Source organism: Procambarus clarkii, unplaced genomic scaffold, assembly GCF_040958095.1.
Source record: "Procambarus clarkii isolate CNS0578487 unplaced genomic scaffold, FALCON_Pclarkii_2.0 HiC_scaffold_539, whole genome shotgun sequence".
Classification (NCBI taxonomy): Eukaryota; Metazoa; Arthropoda; class Malacostraca; order Decapoda; family Cambaridae; genus Procambarus; species Procambarus clarkii.
Window position 1 is genome coordinate 105,232 of NW_027189572.1, and position 23,271 is coordinate 128,502.

Genomic DNA, 23,271 nt, shown 5'->3' on the forward strand with positions numbered 1-23,271 from the left:
TGACCCTACACCAGCTGCTGCTGACCCTACACCAGCTGCTGCTGCTGACCCTACACCAGCTGCTGCTGCTGACCCTACACCAGCTGCTGCTGCTGACCCTACACCAGCTGCTGCTGCTGACCCTACACCAGCTGCTGCTGCTGACCATACACCAGCTCCTGCTGCTGACCCTACACCAGCTGCTGCTGCTGACCCTACACCAGCTGCTGCTGCTGACCCTACACCAGCTGCTGCTGCTGACCCTACACCACCAGCTGCTGCTGACCCTACACCACCTGCAGCTGACCCCACACCAGCTGCTGCTGACCCTACATCAGCTGCTGGTGACCCCACACCAGCTGCTGCTGACCCCACACCAGCTGCTGCTGCTGACCCCACACCAGCTGCTGCTGACTCTACTCCAGCTGCTGCTGACTCTAAACCAGCTGCTGCTGACCCTACACCACCTGCTGCTGACCCCACACCACCAGCTGCTGCTGACCCTACACCAGCTGCTGCTGCTGACCCCCGACCAGCTGCTGCTGCTGACCCTAACCCAGCTGCTGCTGACCCTACAACAGCTGCTGCTGAATCTACTCCATCTGCTGCTGACTCTACTCCAGCTGCTGCTGACCCTACACCACCTGCTGCTGCTTACCCTACACCACCTGCTGCTGCTGTCCCTACACCACCTGCTGCTGCTGACCCTACACCACCTGCTGCTGCTGACCCTACACCACCTGCTGCTGCTGACACTACACCACCTGCTGCTGCTGACCCTACACCAGCTGCTGCTGCTGACCCTACACCACCTGCTGCTGCTGACCCTACACCACTTGCTGCTGCTGACCCTACACCACCTGCTGCTGCTGACCCTACACCACCTGCTGCTGCTGACCCTACACCACCTGCTGCTGCTGACCCTACACCACCTGCTGCTGCTGACCCTACACCACCTGCTGCTGCTGACCCTACACCAGCTGCTGCTGCTGACCCTACACCACCGCTGCTGCTGACCCTACACCAGCTGCTGCTGCTGACCCTACACCAGCTGCTGCTGCTGACCCTACACCAGCTGCTGCTGCTGACCCTACACCAGCTGCTGCTCCTGACCCTACACCAGCTGCTGCTGCTGACCCTACACCAGCTGCTGCTGCTGACCCTACACCACCTGCTGCTGCTGACCCTACACCACCTGCTGCTGCTGACCCTACACCACCTGCTGCTGCTGACCCTACACCACCTGCTGCTGCTGACCCTACACCACCTGCTGCTGCTGACCCTACACCACCTGCTGCTGATGACCCTACACCACCTGCTGCTACTGACCCTACACCACCTGCTGCTGCTGACCCTACACCACCTGCTGCTGCTGACCCTACACCACCTGCTGCTGCTTACCCTACACCACCTGCTGCTGCTGACCCTACACCACCTGCTGCTGACCCTACACCACCTGCTGCTGCTGACCCTACACCAGCTGCTGCTGCTGACCCTACACCAGCTGCTGCTGCTGACCCTACACCAGCTGCTGCTGCTGACTCTACACCAGCTGCTGCTGCTGACCCTACACCACCTGCTGCTGCTGACCCTACACCACCTGCTGCTGCTGACCCTACACCACCTACTGCTGCTGACCCCACACCACCTGCTGCTGCTGACCCTACACCACCTGCTGCTGCTGACCCTACACCACCTGCTGCTGCTGACCCTACACCACCTGCTGCTGCTGAACCTACACCAGCTGCTGCTGCTGACCCTACACCAGCTGCTGCTGCTGACCCTACACCAGCTGCTGCTGCTGACCCTACACCAGCTACTGCTGCTGACCCTACACCAACTGCTGCTGCTGACCCTACACCAGCTGCTGTTGCTGACCCTACACCAGCTGCTGCTGCTGACCCTACACCAGCTGCTGCTGCTGACCCTACACCAGCTGCTGCTGCTGACTCTACACCATCTGCTGACCCTACATCAGCTGGTTGCTGCTGACCCTACACCAGCTACTGCTGCTGACCCTACACCAGCTGCTGCTGCTGACCATACACCAGCTGCTGCTGCTGACCCTACACCAGCTGCTGCTGCTGACCCTACACTAGCTGCTGCTGCTGACCCTACACCAGCTGCTGCTGCTGACCCTACACCACCAGCTGCTGCTGACCCTACACCACCTGCAGCTGACCCCACACCAGCTGCTGCTGACCCTACATCAGCTGCTGCTGACCCCACACCAGCTGCTGCTGACCCCACACCAGCTGCTGCTGCTGACCCCACACCAGCTGCTGCTGACTCTACTCCAGCTGCTGCTGACTCTACTCCAGCTGCTGCTGACCATACACCACCTGCTGCTGACCCCACACCACCAGCTGCTGCTGACCCTACACCAGCTGCTGCTGACCCTTCACCACCTGCTGCTGACCCTACACCAGCTGCTGCTGACCCTACACCAGCTGCTGCTGCTGACCCTACACCAGCTGCTGCTGCTGACCCTGCACCAGCTGCTGCTGCTGACCCTACACCAGCTGCTGCTGCTGACCCTACACCAGCTGCTGCTGCTGACCCTACACCAGCTGCTTCTGGTGACCCTACACCAGCTGCTTCTGCTGACCCTACACCAGCTGTTGCTGCTGACCCTACACCAGCTGCTGCTGCTGACCCTACACCACCAGCTGCTGCAGACCCTATACCACCTGCAGCTGAGCCCACACCAGCTGCTGCTGACCCTACACCACCTGCTGCTGACCCTACACCTGCTGCTGCTGACCCCACACCAGCTGCTGCTGACCCCACACCAGCTGCTGCTGACCCCACACCAGCTGCTGCTGACCCTACACCAGCTGCTGCTGACCCCACACCACCAGCTGCTGCTGACCCTACACCACCTGCTGCTGACCCTTCACCACCTGCTGCTGACCCTACACCAGCTGCTGCTGACCCTACACCAGCTGCTGCTGCTGACCCTACACCAGCTGCTGCTGCTGACCCTACACCAGCTGCTGCTGCTGACCATACACCAGCTCCTGCTGCTGACCCTACACCAGCTGCTGCTGCTGACCCTACACCAGCTGCTGCTGCTGACCCTACACCAGCTGCTGCTGCTGACCCTACACCACCAGCTGCTGCTGACCCTACACCACCTGCAGCTGACCCCACACCAGCTGCTGCTGACCCTACATCAGCTGCTGCTGACCCCACACCAGCTGCTGCTGACCCCACACCAGCTGCTGCTGCTGACCCCACACCAGCTGCTGCTGACTCTACTCCAGCTGCTGCTGACTCTAAACCAGCTGCTGCTGACCCTACACCACCTGCTGCTGACCCCACACCACCACCTGCTGCTGACCCCACACCACCTGCTGCTGACCCCACACCACCTGCTGCTGACCCCACACCACCTGCTGCTGATGCTGTAAGTGTTGACACGTCTCAAGCAAGTATTGACCCCTCCAGTGCTGTAAGTGTTGACACGTCTCAAGCAAGTATTGACCCCTCCAGTGCTGTAAGTGTTGACACGTCTCAAGCAAGTATTGACCCCTCCAGTGCTGTAAGTGTTGACACGTCTCATGCAAGTACTGATCCCTCCAGTGCTGTAAGTGTTGACACGTCTCAAGCAAGTATTGACCCCTCCAGTTCTGTAAGTGTTGACACGTCTCAAGCAAGTATTGACCCCTCCAGTGCTGTAAGTGTTGACACGTCTCAAGCAAGTATTGACCCCTCCAGTGCTGTAAGTGTTGTCACGTCTCAAGCAAGTATTGACCCCCTCCCTCCAGTGCTGTAAGTGTTGACACGTCTCAAGCAAGTATTGACCCCTCCAGTGCTGTAAGTGTTGACACGCCTCAAGCAAGTATTGACCCCCTTCCAGTGCTGTAAGTGTTATCACGTCTCAAGCAAGTATTGACCCCTCCAGTGCTGTAAGTGTTGACACGTCTCAAGCAAGTATTGACCCCGCCAGTGCTGTAAGTGTTATCACGTCTCAATCAAGTATTGACCCCTCCAGTGCTGTAAGTGTTGTCACGTCTCAAGCAAGTATTGACCCCCTCCCTCCAGTGCTGTAAGTGTTGACACGTCTCAAGCAAGTATTGACCTCTCCAGTGCTGTAAGTGTTGTCACGTCTCAAGCAAGTATTGACCCTCCTCCAGTGATGTAAGTATTGACACGTCTCAAGCAAGTATTGACCCCCCCCTCCCTCCAGTGCTGTAAGTGTTGACACGTCTCAAGCAAGTACTGACCCCTCCAGTGCTGTAAGTGTTGACCCGTCTCAAGCAAGTATTGACCCTCCATCCAGTGCTGTAAGTGTTATCACGTCTCAAGCAAGTATTGACCCCTCCAGTGCTGTAAGTGTTGACACGTCTCAAGCAAGTATTGACCCCTCCAGTGCTGTAAGTGTTATCACGTCTCAAGCAAGTATTGACCCCTCCAGTGCTGTAAGTGTTGACACGTCTCAATCAAGTATTGACCCCCCCCTCCAGTGCTGTAAGTGTTGACACGTCTCAAGCAAGTATTGACCCCTCCAGTGCTGTAAGTGTTGACACGTCACAAGCAAGTATTGACCCCTCCAGTGCTGTAAGTGTTGACACGTCTCAAGCAAGTATTGACCCCTCCAGTGCTGTAAGTGTTGACACGTCTCAAGCAAGTATTGATCCCTCCAGTGCTGTAAGTGTTGACACGTCTCAAGCAAGTATTGACCCCTCCAGTGCTATAAGTGTTGACCCGTCTCAAGCAAGTATTGACCCCTCCAGTGCTGTAAATGTTGACACGTCTCAAGCAAGTATTGACCCCTCCAGTGCTGTAAGTGTTGACACGTCTCAAGCAAGTATTGACCCCCTCCAGTGCTGTAAGTGTTGACACGTCTCAAGCAAGTATTGACCCCTCCAGTGCTGTAAGTGTTGACACGTCTCAAGCAAGTATTGACCCCTCCAGTGCTGTAAGTGTTGACACGTCTCAAGCAAGTATTGACCCCTCCAGTGCTGTAAGTGTTGACACGTCTCAAGCAAGTATTGACCCCTCCAGTGCTGTAAGTGTTGACACGTCTCATGCAAGTATTGACCCCTCCAGTGCTGTAAATGTTGACACGTTTCATGCAAGTATTGACCCTTTATATGCTGTAAGTGTTGACACGTCTCAAGCAAGTATTGACCCCTCCAGTGCTGTAAGTGTTGACACGCCTCAAGCAAGTATTGACCCCTCCTCCAGTGCTGTAAGTGTTGACACGTCTCAAGCAAGTATTGACCCTCCCTCCAGTGCTGTAAGTGTTGACAGGTCTCAAGCAAGTATTGACCACTCCAGTGCTGTAGGTATTGTCACGTCTCAAGCAAGTATTGGCCCCTCCAGTGCTGTAAGTGTTGACACGTCTCAAGCAAGTATTGACCCCCCCCAGTGCTGCAAGTCTTGACACGTCTCAAGCAAGTATTGACCCCCCCCCTCCAGTGCTGTAAGTGTTGACACGTCTCAAGCAAGTATTGACCCCTGTAGTTCTGTAAGTGTTGACACGTCTCAAGCAAGTATTGACCCCTCCAGTGCTGTAAGTGTTGTCACGGTTCAAGCAAGTATTGACCCCTCCAGTGCTGTAAGTGTTGACACGTCTCAAGCAAGTATTGACCCCTCCAGTGCTGTAAGTGTTGTCACGTCTCAAGCAAGTATTGACCCCTCCAGTGCTGTAAGTGTTGTCACGTCTCAAGCAAGTATTGACCCCTCCAGTGCTGTCGGTGTTGACACGCCTCAAGCAAGTATTGACCCCCTCCAGTGCTGTAAGTGAGTCACGTCTCAAGCAAGTATTGACACCACTCCAGTGCTGTAAGTGTTGACACGTCTCAAGCAAGTATTGACCCTTCCATTGCTGTAAGTGTTGACACGTCTCAAGCAAGTATTGACCCCTCCAGTGATGTAAGTGTTGACACGTCTCAAGCAAGTATTGACCCCTCCAGTGATGTAAGTGTTGACACGCCTCAAGCAAGTATTGACCCCCCTCCAGTGCTGTAAGTGTTATCACGTCTCAAGCAAGTATTGACCCCTCCAGTGCTGTAAGTGTTGACACGTCTCAAGCAAGTATTGACCCCTCCAGTGCTGTAAGTGTTATCACGTCTCAAGCAAGTATTGACCCCTCCAGTGCTGTAAGTAGCTTGTAAAAGCACCTTCATCACCTTCAGTGATTAAGTGCTTAATTGCACACTAGTTTCTTTATCAGCTACCTCACCCTGTCAGGGTAAATGAGACAAATGTATGTGAATGCATGTATGTGTGTATATATGTATGTGTATGTGTGTGTGTGTGTATGTATATGTATGGGTATAAAGCAAATATGGAAGCTGATCAGAATTACATTTCACCTTTGTGAATGTACATTAATGACACTATGTAAAAGACACATCTAATACTTAATGTAGGGCGTACGTAAATCTGTGTATCTTTGTATTTACGTATGTAGGTTAGCTTAGCATTTTAAAAAGCACCGAATCACCTTCTGTGGTTGAGTGTTCAATAAACCCTTGAACTGTATGTTTAACACTTCTCTAACCCTGTCCATGGAGGACAGAAGAAAATGTATATATGCTGGTTAGCATTGTAAATGTGTGGCCACGTCTGTGGTAGAAAATAATAAAAAAAAAAAAAAAAAAAAAAAAAGTGCTGTAAGTGTTGTCACGTCTCAAGCAAGTATTGACCCCCTCCCTCCAGTGCTGTAAGTGTTGACACGTCTCAAGCAAGTATTGACCCCCCTCCAGTGCTGTAAGTGTTGACACGTCTCAAGCAAGTATTGACCCTTCCAGTGCTGTAAGTGTTGACACGTCTCAAGCAAGTATTGACCCCTCCAGTGATGTAAGTGTTGACACGTCTCAAGCAAGTATTGACCCCTCCAGTGCTGTAAGTGTTGACACGCCTCAAGCAAGTATTGACCCCCCTCCAGTGCTGTAAGTGTTATCACGTCTCAAGCAAGTATTGACCCCTCCAGTGCTGTAAGTGTTGACACGTCTCAAGCAAGTATTGACCCCTCCAGTGCTGTAAGTGTTATCACGTCTCAAGCAAGTATTGACCCCTCCAGTGCTGTAAGTGTTATCACGTCTCAAGCAAGTATTGACCCCTCCAGTGCTGTAAGTGTTGTCACGTCTCAAGCAAGTATTGACCCCCTCCCTCCAGTGCTGTAAGTGTTGACACGTCTCAAGCAAGTATTGACCCCCCTCCAGTGCTGTAAGTGTTGACACGTCTCAAGCAAGTATTGACCCTTCCAGTGCTGTAAGTGTTGACACGTCTCAAGCAAGTATTGACCCCTCCAGTGATGTAAGTGTTGACACGTCTCAAGCAAGTATTGACCCCTCCAGTGCTGTAAGTGTTGACACGCCTCAAGCAAGTATTGACCCCCCTCCAGTGCTGTAAGTGTTATCACGTCTCAAGCAAGTATTGACCCCTCCAGTGCTGTAAGTGTTGACACGTCTCAAGCAAGTATTGACCCCCTCCCTCCAGTGCTGTAAGTGTTGACACGTCTCAAGCAAGTATTGACCCCTCCAGTGCTGTAAGTGTTGTCACGTCTCAAGCAAGTTTTGACCCTCCTCCAGTGATGTAAGTATTGACACGTCTCAAGCAAGTATTGACCCCCCTCCCTCCAGTGCTGTAAGTGTTGACACGTCTCAAGCAAGTACTGACCCCTCCAGTGCTGTAAGTGTTGACACGTCTCAAGCAAGTATTGACCCCTCCAGTGCTGTAAGTGTTATCACGTCTCAAGCAAGTATTGACCCCTCCAGTGCTGTAAGTGTTGACACGTCTCAAGCAAGTATTGACCCCCCCTCCAGTGCTGTAAGTGTTGACACGTCTCAAGCAAGTATTGACCCCTCCAGTGCTGTAAGTGTTGACACGTCTCAAGCAAGTATTGACCCCTCCAGTGCTGTAAGTGTTGACACGTCTCAAGCAAGTATTGACCCCCCCTCCAGTGCTGTAAGTGTTGACACATCTCAAGCAAGTACTGACCCCTCCAGTGCTGTAAGTGTTGACACGTCTCAAGCAAGTATTGACCCCTCCAGTGCTGTAAGTGTTATCACGTCTCAAGCAAGTATTGACCCCTCCAGTGCTGTAAGTGTTGACACGTCTCAAGCAAGTATTGACCCCCCCTCCAGTGCTGTAAGTGTTGACACGTCTCAAGCAAGTATTGACCCCTCCAGTGCTGTAAGTGTTGACACGTCTCAAGCAAGTATTGACCCCTCCAGTGCTGTAAGTGTTGACACGTCTCAAGCAAGTATTGACCCCTCCAGTGCTGTAAGTGTTGACACGTCTCAAGCAAGTATTGATCCCTCCAGTGCTGTAAGTGTTGACACGTCTCAAGCAAGTATTGACCCCTCCAGTGCTGTAATTGTTGACACGTCTCAAGCAAGTATTGACCCCTCCAGTGCTGTAAATGTTGACACGTCTCAAGCAAGTATTGACCCCTCCAGTGCTGTAAGTGTTGACACGTCTCAAGCAAGTATTGACCCCCTCCAGTGCTGTAAGTGTTGACACGTCTCAAGCAAGTATTGACCCCTCCAGTGATGTAAGTGTTGACACGTCTCAAGCAAGTATTGACCCCTCCAGTGCTGTAAGTGTTGACACGTCTCAAGCAAGTATTGACCCCTCCAGTGCTGTAAGTGTTGACACGTCTCAAGCAAGTATTGACCTCTCCAGTGCTGTAAGTGTTGACACGTCTCATGCAAGTATTGACCCCTCCAGTGCTGTAAATGTTGACACGTCTCATGCAAGTATTGACCCTTTAAATGCTGTAAGTGTTGACACGTCTCAAGCAAGTATTGACCCCTCCAGTGCTGTAAGTGTTGACACGCCTCAAGCAAGTATTGACCCCTCCTCCAGTGCTGTAAGTGTTGACACGTCTCAAGCAAGTATTGAACCCTCCAGTGCTGTAAGTGTTGACACGTCTCAAGCAAGTATTGACCCTTCCAGTGCTGTAAGTGTTGACACGTCTCAAGCAAGTATTGACCCCTCCAGTGCGGTAAGTGGTGACACGCCTCAAGCAAGTATTGACCCCCCCTCCAGTGCTGTAAGTGTTGACACGTCTCAAGCAAGTATTGACCCCCCTCCAGTGCTGTAAGTGTTGACACGTCTCAAGCAAGTATTTACCCCTCCAGTGCTGTAGGTGTTGACACGTCACAAGCAAGTATTGACCCCTCCAGTGCTGTAAGTGTTGACACGTCTCAAGCAAGTATTGACCCCCCCCAGTGCTGTAAGTGTTGACACGTCTCAAGCAAGTATTAATCCCCCCTCCAGTGCTGTAAGTGTTGACACGTCTCAAGCAAGTATTGACCCCCCCTCTCCAGTGCTGTAAGTGTTGACACTTCTCAAGCAAGTATTGACCCCCCTCAGGTGCTGTAAGTGTTGACACGTCTCAAGCAAGTATTGACCCCTTCAGTCCTGTAAGTGTTGTCACGTCTGAAGCAAGTATTGGCCCCTCCAGTGCTGTAAGTGTTGACACGTCTCAAGCAAGTATTGACCCCTCCAGTGCTGTAAGTGTTGTCACGTCTCAAGCAAGTATTGACCCCTCCAGTGCTGTAAGTGTTGTCACGTCTCAAGCAAGTATTGACCCCTCCAGTGCTGTAGGTGTTGACACGCCACAAGCAAGTATTGACCCCTCCAGTGATGTAAGTGAGTCACGTCTCAAGCAAGTATTGACACCCCTCTGGTGCTGTAAGTGTTGTCACGTCTCAAGCAAGTATTGACCCTCCTCGCCAGTGCTGTAAGTGTTGACACGTCTCAAGCAAGTATTGACCCCTCCAGTGCTGTAAGTGTTGACACGTCTCAAGCAAGTATTGACCCCTCCAGTGCTGTAAGTGTTGACACGTCTCAAGCAAGTATTGACCCCCCTCCAGTGCTGTAAGTGTTGACACGTCTCAAGCAAGTATTGACCCCTCCAATGCTGTAAGTGTTGACACGTCTCAAGCAAGTATTGACCCCTCCAGTGCTGTAAGTGTTGACACGTCTCAAGCAAGTATTGACCCCTCCAGTGCTGTAAGTGTTGACACGTCTCAAGCAAGTATTGACCCCTCCAGTGCTGTAAGTGTTGACACGTCTCAAGCAAGTATTGACCCTTCCAGTGCTGTAAGTGTTGACACGTCTCAAGCAAGTATTGACCCCTCCAGTGCTGTAAGTGGTGACATGCCTCAAGCAAGTATTGACCCCCCTCCAGTGCTGTAAGTGTTGACACGTCTCAAGCAAGTATTGACCCCCCTCCAGTGCTGTAAGTGTTGACACGTCTCAAGCAAAGTATTTACCCCTCCAGTGCTGTAAGTGTTGACACGTCACAAGCAAGTATTGACCCCTCCAGTGCTGTAAGTGTTGACACGTCTCAAGCAAAGTATTGACCCCTCCAGTGCTGTAGGTGTTGACACGTCACAAGCAAGTATTGACCCCTCCAGTGCTGTAAGTGTTGACACGTCTCAAGCAAGTATTGACCCTCCCCCAATGCTGTAAGTGTTGACACGTCTCAAGCAAGTATTGACCCACCCTCCAGTGCTGTAAGTGTTGACACGTCTCAAGCAAGTATTGACCCCCCTCGAGTGCTGTAAGTGTTGACACGTCTCATGCAAGTATTGACCCCCCCTTCCAGTGCTGTAAGTGTTGACACGTCTCAAGCAAGTATTGACCCCCCTCTCCAGTGCTGTAAGTGTTGACACTTCTCAAGCATGTATTGACCCCTCCAGTGCTGTAAGTGTTGACACGTCTCAAGCAAGTATTGACCCCTCCAGTGCTGTAAGTGTTGACACGTCTCATGCAAGTACTGATCCCTCCAGTGCTGTAAGTGTTGACACGTCTCAAGCAAGTATTGACCCCTCCAGTGCTGTAAGTGTTGACACGTCTCAAGCAAGTATTGTCCCCTCCAGTGCTGTAAGTGTTGACACGTCTCAAGCAAGTATTGACCCCCCCTCCAGTGCTGTTAGTGTTTACACGTCTCAAGCAAGTATTGACCACTCCATTGCTGTAGGTATTGTCACGTCTCAAGCAAGTATTGACCCCTCCAGTGCTGTAAGTGTTGACACGTCTCAAGCAAGTATTGACCCCCCTAGTGCTGCAAGTCTTGACACGTCTCAAGCAAGTATTGACCCCCCCCTCCAGTGCTGTAAGTGTTGACACGTCTCAAGCAAGTATTGACCCCTGTAGTGCTGTAAGTGTTGACACGTCTCAAGCAAGTATTGACCCCTCCAGTGCTGTAAGTGTTGTCACGTCTCAAGCAAGTATTGACCCCTCCAGTGCTGTAAGTATTGACACGTCTCAAGCAAGTATTGACCCCTCCAGTGCTGTAAGTGTTGTCACGTCTCAAGCAAGTATTGACCCCTCCAGTGCTGTAAGTGTTGTCACGTCTCAAGCAAGTATTGACCCCTCCAGTGCTGTAGGTGTTGACACGCCTCAAGCAAGTATTGACCCCCTCCAGTGCTGTAAGTGAGTCACGTCTCAAGCAAGTATTGACACGACTCCAGTGCTGCAAGTGTTGTCACGTCTCAAGCAAGTATTGACCCTCCCCTCCAGTGCTGTAAGTGTTGACACGTCTCAAGCAAGTATTGACCCCTCCAGTGCTGTAAGTGTTGACCCGTCTCAAGCAAGTATTGACCCCTCCAGTGCTGTAAGTGTTGACACGTCTCAAGCAAGTATTGACCCCTCCAGTGCTGTTAGTGTTGACACGTCTCAAGCAAGTATTGACCCCCCTCCAGTGCTGAAAGTGTTGACACGTCTCAAGCAAGTATTGACCCTTCCAGTGCTGTAAGTGTTGACACGTCTCAAGCAAGTATTGACCCCTCCAGTGATGTAAGTGTTGACACGTCTCAAGCAAGTATTGACCCCTCCAGTGCTGTAAGTGTTGACACGCCTCAAGCAAGTATTGACCCCCCCTCCAGTGCTGTAAGTGTTATCACGTCTCAAGCAAGTATTGACCCCTCCAGTGCTGTAAGTGTTGACACGTCTCAAGCAAGTATTGACCCCTCCAGTGCTGTAAGTGTTAACACGTCTCAAGCAAGTATTGACCCCTCCAGTGCTGTAAGTGTTGTCACGTCTCAAGCAAGTATTGACCCTCCTCCAGTGATGTAAGTATTGACACGTCTCAAGCAAGTATTGACCCCCCTCCCTCCAGTGCTGTAAGTGTTGACACGTCTCAAGCAAGTACTGACCCTTCCAGTGCTGTAAGTGTTGACCCGTCTCAAGCAAGTATTGACCCTCCATCCAGTGCTGTAAGTGTTATCACGTCTCAAGCAAGTATTGACCCCTCCAGTGCTGTAAGTGTTGACACGTCTCAAGCAAGTATTGACCCCTCCAGTGCTGTAAGTGTTATCACGTCTCAAGCAAGTATTGACCCCTCCAGTGCTGTAAGTGTTGACCCGTCTCAAGCAAGTACTGACCCTTCCAGTGCTGTAAGTGTTGACCCGTCTCAAGCAAGTATTGACCCTCCATCCAGTGCTGTAAGTGTTATCACGTCTCAAGCAAGTATTGACCCCTCCAGTGCTGTAAGTGTTGACACGTCTCAAGCAAGTATTGACCCCCCTCTCCAGTGCTGTAAGTGTTGACACTTCTCAAGCATGTATTGACCCCTCCAGTGCTGTAAGTGTTGACACGTCTCAAGCAAGTATTGACCCCTCCAGTGCTGTAAGTGTTGACACGTCTCATGCAAGTACTGATCCCTCCAGTGCTGTAAGTGTTGACACGTCTCAAGCAAGTATTGACCCCTCCAGTGCTGTAAGTGTTGACACGTCTCAAGCAAGTATTGTCCCCTCCAGTGCTGTAAGTGTTGACACGTCTCAAGCAAGTATTGACCCCCCCTCCAGTGCTGTTAGTGTTGACACGTCTCAAGCAAGTATTGACCACTCCATTGCTGTAGGTATTGTCACGTCTCAAGCAAGTATTGACCCCTCCAGTGCTGTAAGTGTTGACACGTCTCAAGCAAGTATTGACCCCCCTAGTGCTGCAAGTCTTGACACGTCTCAAGCAAGTATTGACCCCCCCCTCCAGTGCTGTAAGTGATGACACGTCTCAAGCAAGTATTGACCCCTGTAGTGCTGTAAGTGTTGACACGTCTCAAGCAAGTATTGACCCCTCCAGTGCTGTAAGTGTTGTCACGTCTCAAGCAAGTATTGACCCCTCCAGTGCTGTAAGTATTGACACGTCTCCAGCAAGTATTGACCCCTCCAGTGCTGTAAGTGTTGTCACGTCTCAAGCAAGTATTGACCCCTCCAGTGCTGTAAGTGTTGTCACGTCTCAAGCAAGTATTGACCCCTCCAGTGCTGTAGGTGTTGACACGCCTCAAGCAAGTATTGACCCCCTCCAGTGCTGTAAGTGAGTCACGTCTCAAGCAAGTATTGACACGACTCCAGTGCTGCAAGTGTTGTCACGTCTCAAGCAAGTATTGACCCTCCCCTCCAGTGCTGTAAGTGTTGACACGTCTCAAGCAAGTATTGACCCCTCCAGTGCTGTAAGTGTTGACCCGTCTCAAGCAAGTATTGACCCCTCCAGTGCTGTAAGTGTTGACACGTCTCAAGCAAGTATTGACCCCTCCAGTGCTGTAAGTGTTGACACGTCTCAAGCAAGTATTGACCCCCCTCCAGTGCTGTAAGTGTTGACACGTCTCAAGCAAGTATTGACCCTTCCAGTGCTGTAAGTGTTGACACGTCTCAAGCAAGTATTGACCCCTCCAGTGATGTAAGTGTTGACACGTCTCAAGCAAGTATTGACCCCTCCAGTGCTGTAAGTGTTGACACGCCTCAAGCAAGTATTGACCCCCCCTCCAGTGCTGTAAGTGTTATCACGTCTCAAGCAAGTATTGACCCCTCCAGTGCTGTAAGTGTTGACACGTCTCAAGCAAGTATTGACCCCTCCAGTGCTGTAAGTGTTATCACGTCTCAAGCAAGTATTGACCCCTCCAGTGCTGTAAGTGTTGTCACGTCTCAAGCAAGTATTGACCCTCCTCCAGTGATGTAAGTATTGACACGTCTCAAGCAAGTATTGACCCCCCTCCCTCCAGTGCTGTAAGTGTTGACACGTCTCAAGCAAGTACTGACCCTTCCAGTGCTGTAAGTGTTGACCCGTCTCAAGCAAGTATTGACCCTCCATCCAGTGCTGTAAGTGTTATCACGTCTCAAGCAAGTATTGACCCCTCCAGTGCTGTAAGTGTTGACACGTCTCAAGCAAGTATTGACCCCTCCAGTGCTGTAAGTGTTATCACGTCTCAAGCAAGTATTGACCCCTCCAGTGCTGTAAGTGTTGACCCGTCTCAAGCAAGTATTGACCCCCCCTCCAGTGCTGTAAGTGTTGACACGTCTCAAGCAAGTATTGACCCCTCCAGTGCTGTAAGTGTTGACACGTCTCAAGCAAGTATTGACCCCTCCAGTGCTGTAAGTGTTGACACGTCTCAAGCAAGTATTGACCCCTCCAGTGCTGTAAGTGTTGACACGTCTCAAGCAAGTATTGATCCCTCCAGTGCTGTAAGTGTTGACACGTCTCAAGCAAGTATTGACCCCTCCAGTGCTCTAAGTGTTGACACGTCTCAAGCAAGTATTGACCCCTCCAGTGCTGTAAATGTTGACACGTCTCAAGCAAGTATTGACCCCTCCAGTGCTGTAGGTGTTGACACGTCTCAAGCAAGTATTGACCCCCTCCAGTGCTGTAAGTGTTGACACGTCTCAAGCAAGTATTGACCCCTCCAGTGCTGTAAGTGTTGACACGTCTCAAGCAAGTATTGACCCCTCCAGTGCTGTAAGTGTTGACACGTCTCAAGCAAGTATTGACCCCTCCAGTGCTGTAAGTGTTGACACGTCTCAAGCAAGTATTGACCCCTCCAGTGCTGTAAGTGTTGACACGTCTCATGCAAGTATTGACCCTTTAAATGCTGTAAGTGTTGACACGTCTCAAGCAAGTATTGACCCCTCCAGTGCTGTAAGTGTTGACACGCCTCAAGCACGTATTAACCCCTCCTCCAGTGCTGTAAGTGTTGACACGTCTCAAGCAAGTATTGACCCTCCCTCCAGTGCTGTAAGTGTTGACAGGTCTCAAGCAAGTATTGACCACTCCAGTGCTGTAGGTATTGTCACGTCTCAAGCAAGTATTGACCCCTCCAGTGCTGTAAGTGTTGACACGTCTCAAGCAAGTATTGACCCCCCCAGTGTTGCAAGTCTTGACACGTCTCAAGCAAGTATTGACCCCCCCCCCTCCAGTGCTGTAAGTGTTGACACGTCTCAAGCAAGTATTGACCCCTGTAGTGCTGTAAGTGTTGACACGTCTCAAGCAAGTATTGATCCCTCCAGTGCTGTAAGTGTTGACACGCCTCAAGCAAGTATTGACCCCCCTCCAGTGCTGTAAGTGTTATCACGTCTCAAGCAAGTATTGACCCCTCCAGTGCTGTAAGTGTTGACACGTCTCAAGCAAGTATTGACCCCTCCAGTGCTGTAAGTGTTATCACGTCTCAAGCAAGTATTGACCCCTCCAGTGCTATAAGTGTTGTCACGTCTCAAGCAAGTATTGACCCCCTCCCTCCCGTGCTGTAAGTGTTGACACGTCTCAAGCAAGTATTGACCCCTGTAGTGCTGTAAGTGTTGACACGTCTCAAGCAAGTATTGACCCCTCCAGTGCTGTAAGTGTTGTCACGTCTCAAGCAAGTATTGACCCCTCCAGTGCTGTAAGTATTGACACGTCTCAAGCAAGTATTGACCCCTCCAGTGCTGTAAGTGTTGTCACGTCTCAAGCAAGTATTGACCCCTCCAGTGCTGTAAGTGTTGTCACGTCTCAAGCAAGTATTGACCCCTCCAGTGCTGTAGGTGTTGACACGCCTCAAGCAAGTATTGACCCCCTCCAGTGCTGTAAGTGAGTCACGTCTCAAGCAAGTATTGACACGACTCCAGTGCTGCAAGTGTTGTCACGTCTCAAGCAAGTATTGACCCTCCCCTCCAGTGCTGTAAGTGTTGACACGTCTCAAGCAAGTATTGACCCCTCCAGTGCTGTAAGTGTTGACCCGTCTCAAGCAAGTATTGACCCCTCCAGTGCTGTAAGTGTTGACACGTCTCAAGCAAGTATTGACCCCTCCAGTGCTGTTAGTGTTGACACGTCTCAAGCAAGTATTGACCCCCCTCCAGTGCTGAAAGTGTTGACACGTCTCAAGCAAGTATTGACCCTTCCAGTGCTGTAAGTGTTGACACGTCTCAAGCAAGTATTGACCCCTCCAGTGATGTAAGTGTTGACACGTCTCAAGCAAGTATTGACCCCTCCAGTGCTGTAAGTGTTGACACGCCTCAAGCAAGTATTGACCCCCCCTCCAGTGCTGTAAGTGTTATCACGTCTCAAGCAAGTATTGACCCCTCCAGTGCTGTAAGTGTTGACACGTCTCAAGCAAGTATTGACCCCTCCAGTGCTGTAAGTGTTAACACGTCTCAAGCAAGTATTGACCCCTCCAGTGCTGTAAGTGTTGTCACGTCTCAAGCAAGTATTGACCCTCCTCCAGTGATGTAAGTATTGACACGTCTCAAGCAAGTATTGACCCCCCTCCCTCCAGTGCTGTAAGTGTTGACACGTCTCAAGCAAGTACTGACCCTTCCAGTGCTGTAAGTGTTGACCCGTCTCAAGCAAGTATTGACCCTCCATCCAGTGCTGTAAGTGTTATCACGTCTCAAGCAAGTATTGACCCCTCCAGTGCTGTAAGTGTTGACACGTCTCAAGCAAGTATTGACCCCTCCAGTGCTGTAAGTGTTATCACGTCTCAAGCAAGTATTGACCCCTCCAGTGCTGTAAGTGTTGACCCGTCTCAAGCAAGTACTGACCCTTCCAGTGCTGTAAGTGTTGACCCGTCTCAAGCAAGTATTGACCCTCCATCCAGTGCTGTAAGTGTTATCACGTCTCAAGCAAGTATTGACCCCTCCAGTGCTGTAAGTGTTGACACGTCTCAAGCAAGTATTGACCCCCCTCTCCAGTGCTGTAAGTGTTGACACTTCTCAAGCATGTATTGACCCCTCCAGTGCTGTAAGTGTTGACACGTCTCAAGCAAGTATTGACCCCTCCAGTGCTGTAAGTGTTGACACGTCTCATGCAAGTACTGATCCCTCCAGTGCTGTAAGTGTTGACACGTCTCAAGCAAGTATTGACCCCTCCAGTGCTGTAAGTGTTGACACGTCTCAAGCAAGTATTGTCCCCTCCAGTGCTGTAAGTGTTGACACGTCTCAAGCAAGTATTGACCCCCCCTCCAGTGCTGTTAGTGTTGACACGTCTCAAGCAAGTATTGACCACTCCATTGCTGTAGGTATTGTCACGTCTCAAGCAAGTATTGACCCCTCCAGTGCTGTAAGTGTTGACACGTCTCAAGCAAGTATTGACCCCCCTAGTGCTGCAAGTCTTGACACGTCTCAAGCAAGTATTGACCCCCCCTCCAGTGCTGTAAGTGTTGACACGTCTCAAGCAAGTATTGACCCCCCCTCCAGTGCTGTAAGTGTTGACACGTCTCAAGCAAGTATTGACCCCTGTAGTGCTGTAAGTGTTGACACGTCTCAAGCAAGTATTGACCCCTCCAGTGCTGTAAGTATTGACACGTCTCCAGCAAGTATTGACCCCTCCAGTGCTGTAAGTGTTGTCACGTCTCAAGCAAGTATTGACCCCTCCAGTGCTGTAAGTGTTGTCACGTCTCAAGCAAGTATTGACCCCTCCAGTGCTGTAGGTGTTGACACGCCTCAAGCAAGTATTGACCCCCTCCAGTGCTGTAAGTGAGTCACGTCTCAAGCAAGTATTGACACGACTCCAGTGCTGCAAGTGTTGTCACGTCTCAAGCAAGTATTGACCCTCCCCTCCAGTGCTGTAAGTGTTGACACGTCTCAAGCAAGTATTGACCCCTCCAGTGCTGTAAGTGTTGACCCGTCTCAAGCAAGTATTGACCCCTCCAGTGCTGTAAGTGTTGACACGTCTCAAGCAAGTATTGACCCCTCCAGTGCTGTAAGTGTTGACACGTCTCAAGCAAGTATTGACCCCCCTCCAGTGCTGTAAGTGTTGACACGTCTCAAGCAAGTATTGACCCTTCCAGTGCTGTAAGTGTTGACACGTCTCAAGCAAGTATTGACCCCTCCAGTGATGTAAGTGTTGACACGTCTCAAGCAAGTATTGACCCCTCCAGTGCTGTAAGTGTTGACACACCTCAAGCAAGTATTGACCCCCCCTCCAGTGCTGTAAGTGTTATCACGTCTCAAGCAAGTATTGACCCCTCCAGTGCTGTAAGTGTTGACACGTCTCAAGCAAGTATTGACCCCTCCAGTGCTGTAAGTGTTATCACGTCTCAAGCAAGTATTGACCCCTCCAGTGCTGTAAGTGTTGTCACGTCTCAAGCAAGTATTGACCCTCCTCCAGTGATGTAAGTATTGACACGTCTCAAGCAAGTATTGACCCCCCTCCCTCCAGTGCTGTAAGTGTTGACACGTCTCAAGCAAGTACTGACCCTTCCAGTGCTGTAAGTGTTGACCCGTCTCAAGCAAGTATTGACCCTCCATCCAGTGCTGTAAGTGTTATCACGTCTCAAGCAAGTATTGACCCCTCCAGTGCTGTAAGTGTTGACACGTCTCAAGCAAGTATTGACCCCTCCAGTGCTGTAAGTGTTATCACGTCTCAAGCAAGTATTGACCCCTCCAGTGCTGTAAGTGTTGACCCGTCTCAAGCAAGTATTGACCCCCCCTCCAGTGCTGTAAGTGTTGACACGTCTCAAGCAAGTATTGACCCCTCCAGTGCTGTAAGTGTTGACACGTCTCAAGCAAGTATTGACCCCTCCAGTGCTGTAAGTGTTGACACGTCTCAAGCAAGTATTGACCCCTCCAGTGCTGTAAGTGTTGACACGTCTCAAGCAAGTATTGATCCCTCCAGTGCTGTAAGTGTTGACACGTCTCAAGCAAGTATTGACCCCTCCAGTGCTCTAAGTGTTGACACGTCTCAAGCAAGTATTGACCCCTCCAGTGCTGTAAATGTTGACACGTCTCAAGCAAGTATTGACCCCTCCAGTGCTGTAGGTGTTGACACGTCTCAAGCAAGTATTGACCCCCTCCAGTGCTGTAAGTGTTGACACGTCTCAAGCAAGTATTGACCCCTCCAGTGCTGTAAGTGTTGACACGTCTCAAGCAAGTATTGACCCCTCCAGTGCTGTAAGTGTTGACACGTCTCAAGCAAGTATTGACCCCTCCAGTGCTGTAAGTGTTGACACGTCTCAAGCAAGTATTGACCCCTCCAGTGCTGTAAGTGTTGACACGTCTCATGCAAGTATTGACCCTTTAAATGCTGTAAGTGTTGACACGTCTCAAGCAAGTATTGACCCCTCCAGTGCTGTAAGTGTTGACACGCCTCAAGCACGTATTAACCCCTCCTCCAGTGCTGTAAGTGTTGACACGTCTCAAGCAAGTATTGACCCTCCCTCCAGTGCTGTAAGTGTTGACAGGTCTCAAGCAAGTATTGACCACTCCAGTGCTGTAGGTATTGTCACGTCTCAAGCAAGTATTGACCCCTCCAGTGCTGTAAGTGTTGACACGTCTCAAGCAAGTATTGACCCCCCCAGTGTTGCAAGTCTTGACACGTCTCAAGCAAGTATTGACCCCCCCCCCTCCAGTGCTGTAAGTGTTGACACGTCTCAAGCAAGTATTGACCCCTGTAGTGCTGTAAGTGTTGACACGTCTCAAGCAAGTATTGACCCCTCCAGTGCTGTAAGTGTTGACACGCCTCAAGCAAGTATTGACCCCCCTCCAGTGCTGTAAGTGTTATCACGTCTCAAGCAAGTATTGACCCCTCCAGTGCTGTAAGTGTTGACACGTCTCAAGCAAGTATTGACCCCTCCAGTGCTGTAAGTGTTATCACGTCTCAAGCAAGTATTGACCCCTCCAGTGCTATAAGTGTTGTCACGTCTCAAGCAAGTATTGACCCCCTCCCTCCCGTGCTGTAAGTGTTGACACGTCTCAAGCAAGTATTGACCCCTCCAGTGCTGTAAGTGTTGTCACGTCTCAAGCAAGTATTGACCCTCCTCCAGTGATGTAAGTATTGACACGTCTCAAGCAAGTATTGACCCCCTCCCTCCAGTGCTGTAAGTGTTGACACGTCTCAAGCAAGTACTGACCCCTCCAGTGCTGTAAGTGTTGACCCGTCTCAAGCAAGTATTGACCCTCCATCCAGTGCTGTAATTGTTATCACGTCTCAAGCAAGTATTGACCCCTCCAGTGCTGTAAGTGTTGACACGTCTCAAGCAAGTATTGACCCCTCCAGTGCTGTAAGTGTTATCACGTCTCAAGCAAGTATTGACCCCTCCAGTGCTGTAAGTGTTGACCCGTCTCAAGCAAGTATTGACCCCCCCTCCAGTGCTGTAAGTGTTGACACGTCTCAAGCAAGTATTGACCCCTCCAGTGCTGTAAGTGTTGACACGTCTCAAGCAAGTATTGACCCCCCTCTCCAGTGCTGTAAGTGTTGACACTTCTCAAGCATGTATTGACCCCTCCAGTGCTGTAAGTGTTGACACGTCTCAAGCAAGTATTGACCCCTCCAGTGCTGTAAGTGTTGACACGTCTCATGCAAGTACTGATCCCTCCAGTGCTGTAAGTGTTGACACGTCTCAAGCAAGTATTGACCCCTCCAGTGCTGTAAGTGTTGACACGTCTCAAGCAAGTATTGTCCCCTCCAGTGCTGTAAGTGTTGACACGTCTCAAGCAAGTATTGACCCCCCCTCCAGTGCTGTTAGTGTTGACACGTCTCAAGCAAGTATTGACCACTCCATTGCTGTAGGTATTGTCACGTCTCAAGCAAGTATTGACCCCTCCAGTGCTGTAAGTGTTGACACGTCTCAAGCAAGTATTGACCCCCCTAGTAGCTGCAAGTCTTGACACGTCTCAAGCAAGTATTGACCCCCCCTCCAGTGCTGTAAGTGTTGACACGTCTCAAGCAAGTATTGACCCCCCCTCCAGTGCTGTAAGTGTTGACACGTCTCAAGCAAGTATTGACCCCTGTAGTGCTGTAAGTGTTGACACGTCTCAAGCAAGTATTGACCCCTCCAGTGCTGTAAGTATTGACACGTCTCCAGCAAGTATTGACCCCTCCAGTGCTGTAAGTGTTGTCACGTCTCAAGCAAGTATTGACCCCTCCAGTGCTGTAAGTGTTGTCACGTCTCAAGCAAGTATTGACCCCTCCAGTGCTGTAGGTGTTGACACGCCTCAAGCAAGTATTGACCCCCTCCAGTGCTGTAAGTGAGTCACGTCTCAAGCAAGTATTGACACGACTCCAGTGCTGCAAGTGTTGTCACGTCTCAAGCAAGTATTGACCCTCCCCTCCAGTGCTGTAAGTGTTGACACGTCTCAAGCAAGTATTGACCCCTCCAGTGCTGTAAGTGTTGACCCGTCTCAAGCAAGTATTGACCCCTCCAGTGCTGTAAGTGTTGACACGTCTCAAGCAAGTATTGACCCCTCCAGTGCTGTAAGTGTTGACACGTCTCAAGCAAGTATTGACCCCCCTCCAGTGCTGTAAGTGTTGACACGTCTCAAGCAAGTATTGACCCTTCCAGTGCTGTAAGTGTTGACACGTCTCAAGCAAGTATTGACCCCTCCAGTGATGTAAGTGTTGACACGTCTCAAGCAAGTATTGACCCCTCCAGTGCTGTAAGTGTTGACACACCTCAAGCAAGTATTGACCCCCCCTCCAGTGCTGTAAGTGTTATCACGTCTCAAGCAAGTATTGACCCCTCCAGTGCTGTAAGTGTTGACACGTCTCAAGCAAGTATTGACCCCTCCAGTGCTGTAAGTGTTATCACGTCTCAAGCAAGTATTGACCCCTCCAGTGCTGTAAGTGTTGTCACGTCTCAAGCAAGTATTGACCCTCCTCCAGTGATGTAAGTATTGACACGTCTCAAGCAAGTATTGACCCCCCTCCCTCCAGTGCTGTAAGTGTTGACACGTCTCAAGCAAGTACTGACCCTTCCAGTGCTGTAAGTGTTGACCCGTCTCAAGCAAGTATTGACCCTCCATCCAGTGCTGTAAGTGTTATCACGTCTCAAGCAAGTATTGACCCCTCCAGTGCTGTAAGTGTTGACACGTCTCAAGCAAGTATTGACCCCTCCAGTGCTGTAAGTGTTATCACGTCTCAAGCAAGTATTGACCCCTCCAGTGCTGTAAGTGTTGACCCGTCTCAAGCAAGTATTGACCCCCCCTCCAGTGCTGTAAGTGTTGACACGTCTCAAGCAAGTATTGACCCCTCCAGTGCTGTAAGTGTTGACACGTCTCAAGCAAGTATTGACCCCTCCAGTGCTGTAAGTGTTGACACGTCTCAAGCAAGTATTGACCCCTCCAGTGCTGTAAGTGTTGACACGTCTCAAGCAAGTATTGATCCCTCCAGTGCTGTAAGTGTTGACACGTCTCAAGCAAGTATTGACCCCTCCAGTGCTCTAAGTGTTGACACGTCTCAAGCAAGTATTGACCCCTCCAGTGCTGTAAATGTTGACACGTCTCAAGCAAGTATTGACCCCTCCAGTGCTGTAGGTGTTGACACGTCTCAAGCAAGTATTGACCCCCTCCAGTGCTGTAAGTGTTGACACGTCTCAAGCAAGTATTGACCCCTCCAGTGCTGTAAGTGTTGACACGTCTCAAGCAAGTATTGACCCCTCCAGTGCTGTAAGTGTTGACACGTCTCAAGCAAGTATTGACCCCTCCAGTGCTGTAAGTGTTGACACGTCTCAAGCAAGTATTGACCCCTCCAGTGCTGTAAGTGTTGACACGTCTCATGCAAGTATTGACCCTTTAAATGCTGTAAGTGTTGACACGTCTCAAGCAAGTATTGACCCCTCCAGTGCTGTAAGTGTTGACACGCCTCAAGCACGTATTAACCCCTCCTCCAGTGCTGTAAGTGTTGACACGTCTCAAGCAAGTATTGACCCTCCCTCCAGTGCTGTAAGTGTTGACAGGTCTCAAGCAAGTATTGACCACTCCAGTGCTGTAGGTATTGTCACGTCTCAAGCAAGTATTGACCCCTCCAGTGCTGTAAGTGTTGACACGTCTCAAGCAAGTATTGACCCCCCCAGTGTTGCAAGTCTTGACACGTCTCAAGCAAGTATTGACCCCCCCCCCTCCAGTGCTGTAAGTGTTGACACGTCTCAAGCAAGTATTGACCCCTGTAGTGCTGTAAGTGTTGACACGTCTCAAGCAAGTATTGACCCCTCCAGTGCTGTAAGTGTTGACACGCCTCAAGCAAGTATTGACCCCCCTCCAGTGCTGTAAGTGTTATCACGTCTCAAGCAAGTATTGACCCCTCCAGTGCTGTAAGTGTTGACACGTCTCAAGCAAGTATTGACCCCTCCAGTGCTGTAAG

The 23,271-nt window shown here is 50.6% G+C and overlaps 1 protein-coding gene across 1 annotated transcript in view; it reads left to right on the forward strand.

Moving 5' to 3' along the window:
- Window positions 1-22,943, forward strand: part of LOC138361637 (uncharacterized) — a gene marked incomplete at its 3' end in the record, with an annotated part of 47,215 nt that extends 24,272 nt beyond the window's left edge. The window contains exons 2-5 of the mRNA XM_069320861.1: window positions 12,531-12,649; window positions 14,840-15,073; window positions 19,243-19,476; window positions 22,735-22,943. Coding sequence (XP_069176962.1) covers window positions 12,531-12,649; window positions 14,840-15,073; window positions 19,243-19,476; window positions 22,735-22,943 — 796 coding nt within the window. The remainder of the gene's footprint in view (window positions 1-12,530; window positions 12,650-14,839; window positions 15,074-19,242; window positions 19,477-22,734) is intronic.
- Between the last annotated feature and the right edge of the window lie 328 nt (window positions 22,944-23,271).